The sequence below is a fragment of the Pyxicephalus adspersus genome, chromosome 4, assembly GCF_032062135.1.
Source record: "Pyxicephalus adspersus chromosome 4, UCB_Pads_2.0, whole genome shotgun sequence".
NCBI lineage: Eukaryota > Metazoa > Chordata > Amphibia > Anura > Pyxicephalidae > Pyxicephalus > Pyxicephalus adspersus.
In genome coordinates this window covers 97,909,797-97,922,972 of record NC_092861.1, presented here as the reverse complement: position 1 = coordinate 97,922,972, position 13,176 = coordinate 97,909,797, and the positions used below count along the sequence as shown (strand labels likewise).

At 36.4% G+C, this 13,176-nt stretch overlaps 1 protein-coding gene across 1 annotated transcript in view; it reads left to right on the top strand.

Moving 5' to 3' along the window:
* The window catches only part of KMO (kynurenine 3-monooxygenase), a gene marked incomplete at its 5' end in the record, with an annotated part of 82,210 nt that overhangs the window by 28,366 nt on the left and 40,668 nt on the right, over positions 1–13,176 (top strand). The window contains 1 exon segment of the mRNA XM_072409090.1: positions 6,105–6,176. Within this exon segment, the coding sequence (XP_072265191.1) occupies positions 6,105–6,176 (72 nt within the window).

Here is a 13,176-nt window from a genome sequence, read left to right as displayed (position 1 = left end):
AGTCAGAGTTTGAGTCGGAGTCAATTATGGGTACCTGGATTCAGAGTCGATAAAAATGTTCAGACTCTGGCTCCTGGGAAATTTAAATTATAATTAAAAAATGCAGCAAGTTCAAATGTTCTATTTCACAAACAATAGTCATAAAATGTACTTCTCTGATGTAAAAAATAAAGCCCAGTGCATAGTTGTATTTCTACTAGTGTGAAGTTCAGCTGAGCTAATATACAACCTGACATTCACTTTATTTTAATCTGAATTATGTACATTACAAAAAGTGTTTTCATTTTATTTCAGATATAATGTGTTCAACAAGTTAATTTGAGTGTAAACATGTGTAATGATATAGGTGTATGTGAGTGCTATGGCCTGATGTGTGTTCAGATGTCATGTCTGCACTCTCCATATATGTTCCCATCCAGGGCTGAACTTTAACATCATTTTGCACACAACCTAATACTAGGAAGTTAGTAAAGTGCCCCCCCCCCCCCCCCCCCCCCCCAGGCCCAGGAGCCTCCCACTGCCCTGTCTTCATCTTCAGCAAAAGATCAGCAAAGATAAAGGCAGCAGCGTCTGCTCAACTTCCTTGGTCTGCTAAAAGAGCTTAGAAGAACTTGGAGGAACAGCTTTTTGGATTCAACTGTACATGGTTATGTTTATTTTAAAACTGCATGGCTGCTTGTGTGTACTATGATGGAAGGCTGTGTCCATGTTTCTGGATAAAACTGCAGGGCTATGTGTATGTTTGTGTGTATGATGGAGGAATGTATGAATGTTTGTGTATAGTGCATATTGTGTGTATGTTTCTGAGTAAAATGTAGGGCTCTGTGCTGTGTGTATAGTACAGTGGTGGCCAACCTTTTCGGTTCTGCGGACCACTAAAATCATGGGCTCCTGACCGTGCATGCGCAGAGAGCCGGGTGTCACCTAAAGGGGGAGAAATCCCCCAGAGTGATGTCATTATGACATAACCCCGCCTACTCTCCCATTGCTGATCGAAGCCTGCGATGGGGGAGTGGACGGGTTATGTTCAGGGACACAGCCCGCCCAGTTCCCTGAGCCTAGGAACTGCATAGGGGACGTGGTCTGTGGCTCTGGCAGGTTCATCCTCCCAGCGGGGTCCTTCTCCTGACCACGCTCGGGAGTGCGCCAGCCATAGCTGCGGGCCCCCAAAATTTTCTTGCGGACCACTGTTGGCGACCGCTGGTATAGTATATATGTTTGTGCGTGTTTTTTAGTATAGGAAAATTTATGTCTACGTTTAGTTCAGGGCTGTAGCTTATGTGTGTGTATAGTGCCGTGTTGTATGTATGTTTTCAATAGTGCAGGACTATGTGTAAGTTTGTGTTTAAATCAAAGAATATGCTAGCTTTAATATTTATATTTTAGTGAAAGCAGCACCCCATTCACAATGTCACAAAGTCTGTCAACAAACACGATAATGTCTGCTGTTTACATTATCAAGTGAGCACTTTACATTATCAAGTGATGGGAAACATTACGTGTGCCAATGTATTCTTGAAGATGATGGTGAAAAACAATGTGATGCAAAAGTTAGCAGTTTCAGTGGGTCTATCAAAAATACACCTACAAGAGCATCAAATTTGAAAAGACACTTGCAGCGTTTTCATCCTAAAGTGTTAGAAGTTGTCAATGAGAAAGATATCAATGAAAATATTCCATCTACTTCTGGGATAAAAAAATGTTCAGAAATCTACTGGAGACCAAACACAACTAAGAAGATTCTTTATATCTGACAAAGCTATCATAACAATGACACCAGAAAAATTCAAAAACCACATTATTGAAATGATAGTAAAGAATAGTGTACCACTATCCTTCTTTTCACAGCCAGCCTTTTTAGGCCTAAATGGAGAAATGGCTAAAAAACTTGGTGTTTCTCTGGAAAGAGAAAGTATAAGGAAACTTATAATTGAAGAAGACAAATGTAAAAAGGAAGAACCACGAAAAGGTCTGAAGGGACATTTTGTCTTCAAAAAAATGGATGCATGCACACGTCACAGAGTCAATTATTTTGCTGATAATGTTAGATTTGTTGATGAAAAGAATAAAATAATATAGTATTGGAGAAAGTGAAAGCAAAGAGAATAGTGACATTTTGGATAAGAAGTACCTAAGCGTACTACTATTCAACAATTGTGTTGTGCTGTTCATACTCTACAACTTGCAATAAGAGATAGATTGAAAGATCGTCATGCAGCTACTCTAATTGGCAAATTGAGGCAAGTAACTGTTGCAGCCAGGGTCCCTAAAACAGATGCCATTTTTAAAAGACGTGCAGGAAAAGGAGCCACTTTAAATCAAACAACACGCTGGGGAAGCACTTATTTGATGGTAAAGTGTTTGCTTGAATTAAAAGACTTTCTTGAAGAACTGGACAAAAAAAATGTTTTATTAACTGAAAGCCAGTGGACACAAGTAAAAGGACTGGAAAATCTGTTTTCTAACCCCTTTACTGTCACCAAGAGTTTGCAATCTGAAGATTTACCACCTGGTAAATACTTCTTGAAATGGAAGAGCTTGATATATTGCCTGAACAAAAGTGGAGGGTTAATAGCTGATGGCATTGCATCTTCAATGAAGAAAATAGAGAATCTCTTACTGGATAATTAAATCTCTATAGCTGCTATTTATGTTGATCCAATGAGCTGAATTTTGTTGAGCGATGACCAGACTGATACTGCAAAAAAGGCCCTCTATGATGTAGCAGTTCGCAAGGAATTATTAATTTAAACACCACCACTGGATGAAGCTGTAAGCACTGGTAACTCAGGATCATCCTCTTCAAATGAAGAATTAGACTTCCTTATTAACAATTAGATTTACTTGGACAAAATGGAACTTTCAACAGTAAAGCAACGTCGCATATGCGTGAAAGATAAACAACCAGAAAATGTCCAAGTAAAGAGATTCCAGCAGGAGTTTTTAAAAAAATTAAAAGAAGTAGAAAAGTATAATCGCTTATCGAAACTGACTGTATAAGAAACCATCCTTGTTTATCCCAAGAATTTTAGTGATGTGGGTAGAACCGTAACAGCAATGCTACCCACCCAAGTCAGTGTTGAAAGACTATTTTCAGCTCTAAAAATAATCAAGTCAGATTTAAAAGCTTCTATGAAAGACGATCTGGCAGAAGCAATTTCTTTCTCTTAGAGCAACACTACATTGAGTTAGTTTTGGATTGCATTTAACAGCTATTCTACTCTAAAACTATATTCCAAGTTTACTATATAAACTATTTTAGGTTTTGTTTTTGTTCATGTAGTTAAGCTTTGTTTTTGTTTTAAAACTACCAAAGAATGTAGTTCAAAATTTTTAACTGGTAAAGCTCCTGTTCCTGATGTTTATGCATACTATGCTACTACTTTATAGCCACTTGATAACAACAATAAATAAAACTATATTGTTTTCATTGTTTTGTCTTTTCTTTAAGCTAGCCAATACAGTGGAGCGTCAGCTTTCTAGCCAGTAGTTCTGTGGTTAAATGGCGTGTATGTTGCCTTCCTTCAATCAACGTGGAAAATACATCAGAATATTACAGGGTTTCTCATTTTATCCTCACACTTTTTCATTCAAACTTCACACTTTTTCAACCAAACTTCACCAAAAAAATAATTTCACCCTTGTCAAAAAATTCTTTTGCATTTAAACTTCACACTTCTGCAACCAAACTTCACGAAAAAATGTAGACCCCCTAAATATTCATAAATCAATACATTTATTATAAAATTAAATATAACACAATATTTTTACTATAAAAGGTTTTCTCAAGAAACATTAAAAAAATATGTAATAATTTATTAAATGATTTAATAATCATTATTGCTTTCTCCTCTTAGTATAATAATTTGAGCAATCCTGCTGTCCTATTGTTAAAAATACACTAATTGATGCTTTCTAATAAAGCACCCAAATTAATTAGCCTATTTCTTCTCACTACTCCTTTCCATTTAGAGAACATGTTCTCAATGGAATTAAGAATTGGAGAGTATGGTGGTAAAAATATGAGTTGGTGTCCCTTACTTTCCACCAATCTCTTAACCTGGCTAGTTTTATGAAAGGGGATATTATCCACAATTAGGATGGCATGCTGAACATTTTTTTTTCACTAAAAACATTAAAAATCTCATCAATAAAATTGAGGAATGCTTCTTGATTAAATGCTTGTGCTTGTGATTTAGAAGTCCCATTTTTATTCCTCACACAACAAATTGAAAATTTTCTGGAACCAACTCCAGCCACATTATGCACTGCCCTTTGCCCAATAGGAGATCTTCCACTTTTGGTTCCCATTGAGATGTTAAAACCTACTTCATCAAGAAAGTAGATGTTTTTTCCATCTTCCTTAGCAATGAGATCAAGAATTTAGTTAGCATAGCTAAACCTTTCTTGAAGAGAGTGGGAATCATTGCGCCTTGGAGGAATTAAAGACATTCTTTTTAATGACCCTCTTTGACGTTCTGCATTACTTAATTCTCCGGCCATAAGGGTTAGTGCAATACTAAATATAAAGCTAATAACTTTGAAGATAAAAAGATTAATAATATTGTTATCTTAAAACTTAGCATAAATCCCCGAAAAAAAGATTTTTAAAATATATAAAATATATTTTAAAATTATATAAAGTAAAAAACATAATAATTGACAAATCATCAATTTATTTTCACATATTTTTATTAATGTTTCTTGAGAAAAACTTTTATGGTAAAAATATTGTGTTATATTTATTTTTATAATAAATTTATTGATTTATGAATAATTAGGGGGTCTAAATTTTTTGTGAAGTTTGAATGCAAAAGTGTGAAGATAAAATGAAAAACCCTGTAAATACAGGGGAATTGGAGTTGGGCGTACCAAAAACTGAGGACTCAGAGTCAAAGGATTTATCTACCAACTCCACAGCCCTGCCCCTCACTTCTGACAGTGGCATAAGCATACAACAAGAGCCAAACTCCTCCTAAAATATCATAGAAAGTTGCACTACTCTAGAACCCTATCTCCTATTACTTAGGGAGAAAGTGAAAGAAAAGGCTTTATTTAGAAAGAATCATTAAATATTAAAATGTTCTGTCCTCTTTCACAGTGCATAGATTGTGGTTTGCAATCATTCTTCAAGAATACTTTATTAGTCAAAAACTGCCAGTGAGTGTTTGTGCCAAATATAACACAGATAAATGGCAGCTGTTCAAATTTATCAACAGTTTATCAACAAGTGAATGGTACATAAAAGTAATGCATTATTTATCTTGAACTTGTAAATATTTGCAGCTAAATTGACTCACTTATTCAATTTCATGAATATATATACACTCTCTCTTGTTAAGAATAGAAACTAGGCAACATTTTACTGGTATTTTACTGTGGCTGACAAGTCGCAGACACAGTTTAACCACAGCCATCCACCAAGCACTTTAACATGCGGTTTTGATCAGTTAGCTGCCCTGTGATTCCTCTATTGAGCCAGACTCTGCTTGCAGTCACACTGCACAGTTACTGCACTACTTTACAGCCTCAGATGAATATTAGTCTAATAATCACCTAAATAACTTGACAATATGACCCCATTTATTTCTGTATATCTAAGCATTGTAAAGAAATTACTTTTTAATGTTCTAAATCCAGCCTTTGGTCTATGCAGAGCAGTTTCTGACAAGCTGCCAGATTTCTACGGTAATCATCCAGCATATATATCTATGAAGTGTCAGAACTAATATATACTCCCATAATATGACATATGCTCAATAATATTATTGGCAGGTTTAACATAATTGAAGCTGATTAGTTACAATGTATCTGTCACAACACTTAACCTCCATCATTTACCCAAACATGCTCACAAAGAATGCCAATGCAAACTACAAAATTAAACAAAAATACTCTCTCAAGGTTAAAAATATTTGTAAGGGTTGGGGGTTGGTTTGTTTGTAGATAGTCAACCCTTGATTGCTAGACAATTGCAAAGCATAAAAGTGTTTTAAGGCTGGTACGCATAGACTCCTGTATCTTAAACAAACAGAATATTACTTTAACTTGTAGACCATATAGGACAATTGTGTCACAGTCTTCTTTCTTATATTTTTTTTAAGTTTGCTATGGAGCACAACTACTTGCACATATGGCCAAGAAATACATTTATGATGATTGCACTTCCAAATTTGGTAGGTATATCTCTTTTAAATTATATATATATACATATATTTAAATATATGCAAAATATTTTAAGAGATTTGCTTAAGTCACAACTCCAGCCTAAATTTGTTCTGGTTTAGGATCTTCTACACAGGGATTCAGATGCACTTTATTTTCAAAAAGATTTGTATTGTCTGTGCCCCCGCAAAAATGCTTTTGTGTGTTTCCTGCACTGGTTTACACACAGGGATCATAGAAAAATCCCAATAGTTACATTAACAGCAATAAAAATGAGACAGACCCTTTCCCATAATGGTTTGTTGGAGAGTAAGTGTAATGTTCTACATCTTGTAATGTACAAAAGATGTCTAATGGAGATGTTCTTCATATTTCACATTTAAATTTTTTGCGTTTTTGTTTTAGTTTGAATTCTTTGGTTTCTTTTTTTAAATATTCTTTATTTTTCAACATAAAATGTTTCCATACCAATTAACAAGCAATCATAACTAATGCACATAGTGAAAATAACCAAGTCCATTCCATCTCAACAAATACAAAAGCAAAAAAAAAACCATACAATTACATATCTCGAGGAAGACTAACAAAGACACCAAACAAATACAAAACAACAAAGGTATAACACACTAGGACAACTGTAATATATTTATATTTTAAATCTTAACAGCAAGTACATAACCATACAGCACTCCAACATTAATTGTATTTCTATATTGCTTCATTCATTTAAACAATAGCAACCACATTCTTGAGTTTTCTGATATAACTTCCAATCTTGCCAAGTATATAAAAATGTATCTTCTGTACCATAGTGGCTGTCAAATCTTCCATACACATACACTAATAGTAATAACTCTTTTAAACCATAAGCTTATCGTAGGTGTGACGAACGTCCTCTGACCCCACACCCCTGTACATAGACTTTCCAGCATGCTCAGCAACAGTCCACACACCAGCAGGCTGAGAAGGGCCGTCACAGGGCAAGGTTAGTCACTCTGTTACCCCTTGCAAAACACCTCATCACAGGTGGACTGTCACCATGTGCTTGGACAGAAGCATGCACTGTTACCCTTGACAACCGCAGTTATGATTCTGCTTCTTTAATGCTGTCTGTTTTACCTGATACCACTCCAGACAGGGATGTCTCAGAAATCACAATGTTTATAGTAGCGTTTTCGTGCGTTATAGCGTTATAGTGTTTAATAAGTAAAAACATACAAAAACAGAAGGGGCGGTGTCCACATGGATTATGATGCTCCACAGACACACCCACAAGGCCCTTTTTTAGCAATATTCATAACTCTATATGTTCTGGTTTTATGAAATGCCAACCCCCAGATTAATAACCAGCACAATATATGGAGTCTGGGAATTAGGGTTCACTCGGACAGGTTAAATATGGTGTCCAGGCTTTGCTGAGGAAAATGTGTGTTGTAAACTAGAGGGTCTAGAAGCATGCTGATAGTCATATAAAGAAATATCTGGTGGGGAAATTTATGATCCTGGTCTGTTAAACTTCAAAGAAAGACATTAAAAAATTTTACATTTTACATTTTAATGGGAGATTAGGAATTAATATTATCCCCAATATCACAGTAGGTGCTTCTAATTTCTTTCATAACAATGGTATACAAGAACGGGCAGCATTACCTAAATGTTTTACCACAGAGACTTTATATTTCCTAAATGGAATCTTATTATAGTGCAGCAGAAAGAAAGCAGGTCATCTGGAATTTGAACATCTATAAACTGTTGTGATATAGACTTTCCCCCGAAAAGACCTAGGTTTCACACAAGACCAAAACGATACGTAGCATTGTACCTGTTTCCTCCCCACTCCTCCAACAGGTTTCAGCATACTCCTGACTTATCTTATTCAGTTTTGTACTATCTTGATAAAGTTTTGTATCCCATTTCTTGGGTATTACTACTCAATAACAAACTGTATCAGAGTAGGAGCATAGGATTACATTGAAACATATTTAATTCCCTGCTCAACTCGCTTTCCAGCTTTTTCGAAAAGGGTGGATTATAATTCTCAGAGGGTTCTATTAAAAATGCATATATCCTAAACAGAGCCCGATTTAATCCTCCCTACTTCCAAACATAGCTTCTCAAAAGGTCTCATATAATCACTTTAATGTTTAAATGTCTGCAAAAAATATTAATTAATTAGCCCTCCAATTTGTCAAATTAACCTGTAATTCAGGAGATAGTAATTCTTCTCTAGTCACCCATCTATTTAATACCATATATTGTATTGCCCCACATACTCTTCTCTCTCAAACCTACAAAAGTTTGATCTCCCATTCTGGGTTACCCAAGATTGGATACAGAGGAGATTTGTTCGATGAACCCATATTTCTCTGGAAAAAAAATCACAGAAAGGTTACATGACTTTTAAACCCTGTGTTTGTAACTTTAGAAGCCAGGGAATTAAATTCAACTGATATCTGCAGAATGATTGTTCCAAATCAATCCATTGTTTTTGGGGGGGCACCAATACACTACTCTTAGTAACATAGAGGCTACATATTATAAATATTTTTCCTTAGGCAAAAACAAAAGTTTTTATTTATCCTTGATTTATTCCCTCCCCAAACAAATTAAAAAATTATTGCATGTTACCGGTGAAAAATAGACACCGGAACCTCAATAGTAAGTGCTAAAATAAGGAATAAAAACCTAGGCAAAACATTCTTTTTTTTATTATTGAAATACTTCCAAACCAATTAAAAAATTGTGCCCTTAGCCCATCTTTTTAAATCCTCCTTCAACTTAGAAAAAAATGTCAATTCCAACATCTCGGCCCCACATATTCTAGCAATATTAATAACTTTACTGGTGCATGATCTGAAATAGTAATATTACCAATCGTGCATTTCATAACTTTCATTAAATCCACCTGTTTAATCCAAAAATGATTATTACAAGTATATACTTGATGTGCATTTGAAAAAAAAGAGAAATCTTTAGAGGAAGAATTGAGTAATCGCCATATATACACTAATTTATAATTAGAAAAACAATATCTCAACTTCCTCCCATGAGATGGGGATATGGAGACAGATGTCTTAGTTATATTAGGAATAAAATGAAAATCCCCACCTTGTCTAAATTCCTCTAACCTTTCAATCCATTTATCCAAAAACCTACCTTGCCCCACCTGTGACATATAGACTGTTGCTTAAATTACCTTGCTACCATTTAAATCTCCCTTAAGAAACAATACTCTTCCTTTCATATTCATATAGGTATCCAGGCAATCCCAGGTCACTGTACTTGAAAAGAGAATACTAACTTCCTTTGATTTTGAACCTTTAAAGCCATTATGATACCCCAATGTAAATTATTCATTGCGCAATATTGAAAGCAACATAAGTCCCCTGACGATGTAATTCTTCCAGGACTGAGGAACGTTTCTCTGGGATATTCAATCCCTTAACATTCCATGTTATAAATGAAAGAGGCATTACGTCCCAACCATTCTGGGGTAACAAACCGGAAAGAAAAAACAAAGGGAAGACAAAACATAAACAAATAATAATTTAAAATAGGCCAACCTCCTATTAGACACCCCCATTCATTAACTTAGCATTTTTGGAGTCCATCATTTACTACTTGTTCCCATATTTATTTCAGGGATTACTAATTCACACCAAATATTTCCTTTGGCCTACTTGTTCCCAACTAGGAACCGCTGCTGCTTGACGATATAGAAAATGGTCGAGCCAATCTGGAAGCTCAATTCTGGGAAGATCAAATGTTGCCTGGAAGCGTGGTAGATCTCTTAAATATCTCAAACTTGCAGAAGTCCTTTCCCAGCTGTCATGTAGTTAGAAAATAAATCCCCATTTATATTTTATGTTCTTAGAGCAGAGCAATAGTAGGTCCCTGGGTTAAGGACATCTGACATACAGACGTCTCCTAGATACAAACGGGGTTTCCCTGCTCATTCTCAGTAGGATGGAGGCTTGCATGACTTGCAAAAGAAATCTTTTGCTAAACACAGCTGAGGTTGTGGGTGATCTTAGGGGGTGATATCTTTCTGCAGCCTCTTGTAACTATTGACCAAGACAAACTCTGCAGCTGTTTCTTTTTGCATATCAAAGCACAACTTGCTCCAGAACTTAACCTTCCCTAGCGGTAATCCTGATTGTGCAAAAAGTGGTAATCCCGAGTCACACTCAGGGTAAGAAAAATACCCCTCTTACCTGCACTCTGTGATCCAGCAGCGAACCAAGCGATCCCGGGCTGATGTGGTGGCGTCTGTACGTTAGGGGGTGTGGCCGGGCGAGAAAATTTAAAAGGAGATTACAGTGTCTAATTCACCCATATTGGGTTAACATTTTCTCCATATGTGCTGAATCATATGGTAATCCTGTTTGACACTCCCATAAGTAGCCTTTTCATTCATTCTACAAGCTTCCCAGAATAAATTATTGCCATTTACTGGTAGGTGCTAAGCAGCCTATTTCTATCTTTTATAAACAATCCACACCTCTTTCCGTAAGGTTATGAGTGGAAAAAGTTAACAAACTTATGAGAATGAATGAACTCAAAGCTCTAAATGGAGACAAATTTTAGGCTTTTTATGTCTTGTTGGCTCATTTGGAAACACTTTTCCAACTCTTGGTACAGCAAGATTTGCTCTTAATATATGCATTCTGTAGCTACAGCTGATATGCCTCCTTTGCATTCTTTATTTGACTGAGGTTAATTCACCTTTATGCTCCCCACTTATGCTTCCCCAGCCTCTCCCTGGTCCTCTTTGATTTATCTTTGGTACTTTTAGTTTAGTTTTCTGAAAAATACAATAATTTGCATATTTTTATTCATGAACTGTTTGTGTCTCTGCTACTATATGTTTTGCAATACACTGTATACCACAGTACAACTGATTTATTAAAGCTATGGGGACTGGAGAAGATAGACTAGACTAGAAAAACCTAGATGATCCAGCAAACGTCAATAGGATCCAGTCCGGGACTTAAAAAAGCAAAAGATTGAGACATCAATTCCAGGTTTGCTGGATTACCCGGGTTCTCCTATAATAGTCTATTTTCGCCTTGGAGAGCCTTAACCCCCCTAGCGGTAATCCCGAGTGTGACTCAGGGGGATTTCATTTGCAAAAAGCGGTAATCCCGAATCACACTCGGGGTAAGTTTAGAAGCCCCCCTTACCTGTTCCCTGCACTCCATCAGCGATCTAATGATCTCGTTCTGATGCCGTAACGTTTCCAAATTAGGGGGCATGGTGGAAAATTTATATGCAGATTACTGAGTAACCTGCGTTTAAATACCACCCGGAGTTTTGGCCACGCCACTGCTCGCATCAGCAGTTAGATGCAAAGCATAATGCAGGACTTCTGCACTGTGCATTACATCTAACTGCTGATGCGAGCAGCAATAGTAAATTCTGGGGGTGGTGCCAACGGGAAATCACCGCTGGTACCACCCCCGAATCTTACTATTGCTGCTCGCGTCACCCGGAAAATGCGAATGCACAATGCAGAAGTCCTGCATTGTGCTTCGCATCTCCCTGGAGATGTGAGCAGCAACAGCGTTGGTGGATTCAGGGGGTGAGCCAGGGCGAAACATTGCCACTCGTATCACCCGGAAGATGTGACATCTTCCTGGTGATGCGAGTTGTGATGTATTCGGAGGGTGTGGCTGGGCGGGAAATTTAAAAGCAGATTACAATGTAATCTGCTTTTAAATGGTTTTTACAGTAAAAAACACCACACAACATATAATAAAAATAAAAGTACATATTTTAGTGCACCAAACATCATTGCCCAGTGCCCTGATTTGCATTTTATCCCATATTTTCCCATAGTTTTTTTTTGATAAATTAAATTGTTGTGGTCTAATATTTCATTATTTTTTATAATTAATATTTATAATTATTTATCATAGTTTATGATTATAATATAATAAATAAATATTATTATCATACCCAGGAGTTACACCTAAGAATTACAGGCCCACAATATAAAAAAAAAATTGTATGCAAAAAAATAGGATCACTTTTTGCATAAAAAAACTGACAAAATTAGAAAGCTAAGGGGGTTAATAAATCAGGCCCTGTGGGTTTTGCCTTTGTATTCTCCAATACCTTCCAGGTTGAAGGTAATAGCCAATGAAAACCCCAAAGTAAGTTGATAAAAAATATTTCCTTTCTTTTTTTAGCTGGCAGTTGAAGTCCAAAGTGAAACTGCAGGCCTGTGGGCCAGTAGTTTGATAACAAGGGAGCTGTGAATATGACCCTTCCTGCTATTTTAACACCAACCCACATATCCTTCAGCATTGGAAATGTTTTAAGAGGAGTTACTCATGGGTATTGAGTTTTTTTTTTTTGCCACCCCCAGTTTACAAGACTTTTAATACTCGACCTATCCAGCCAATAAATAACCGCTCTAAAATGATGATAAAACAGATATTTACAGTTGACAATCACAAATCCGGCAACCTCTGGACCTGAGGTGCCCCGGATTTTAGAAAATTCTGGATTTTTTTTTACTTACCTCCACACACAGGCCAGTCTTCCTTTCACAGCACCACGGACATCTGGCACAGTTCTAGGGAGCAGGCAGCAGGGACGTCTCAACGTGTATTTAGTTTAGCAAGCAAGACCTAACAGCAGTTTCTGGAGAACAGTACCATGAAAACTTAAGTGGCCAAGCAGTATACTGCAGCCCCTATATTGAAAATGTGATCTGAAAACTGAAGCAAATGTGATCGGAAAACTGAAGCATCTGGATTATCGATGGCCGGATTTTCGATTGTCAACTGTATATATATATTTTTTTTACCATGGAATGTTTATATTAATCAGTGTGTGCTTTGCTGCTAAATTGACAACTGTACATAAATTTGTACTTTTAAAGCAGAACTGAAGTTTCACTTTTAAGAATTTATGTTCAACGTTTCCTATGCAAAACCTAAGGGAGTTACTGGATTTGCATTATCCCGGCCTGCCTAAACGGAATGGTCAAAGATCCCAAGGCAG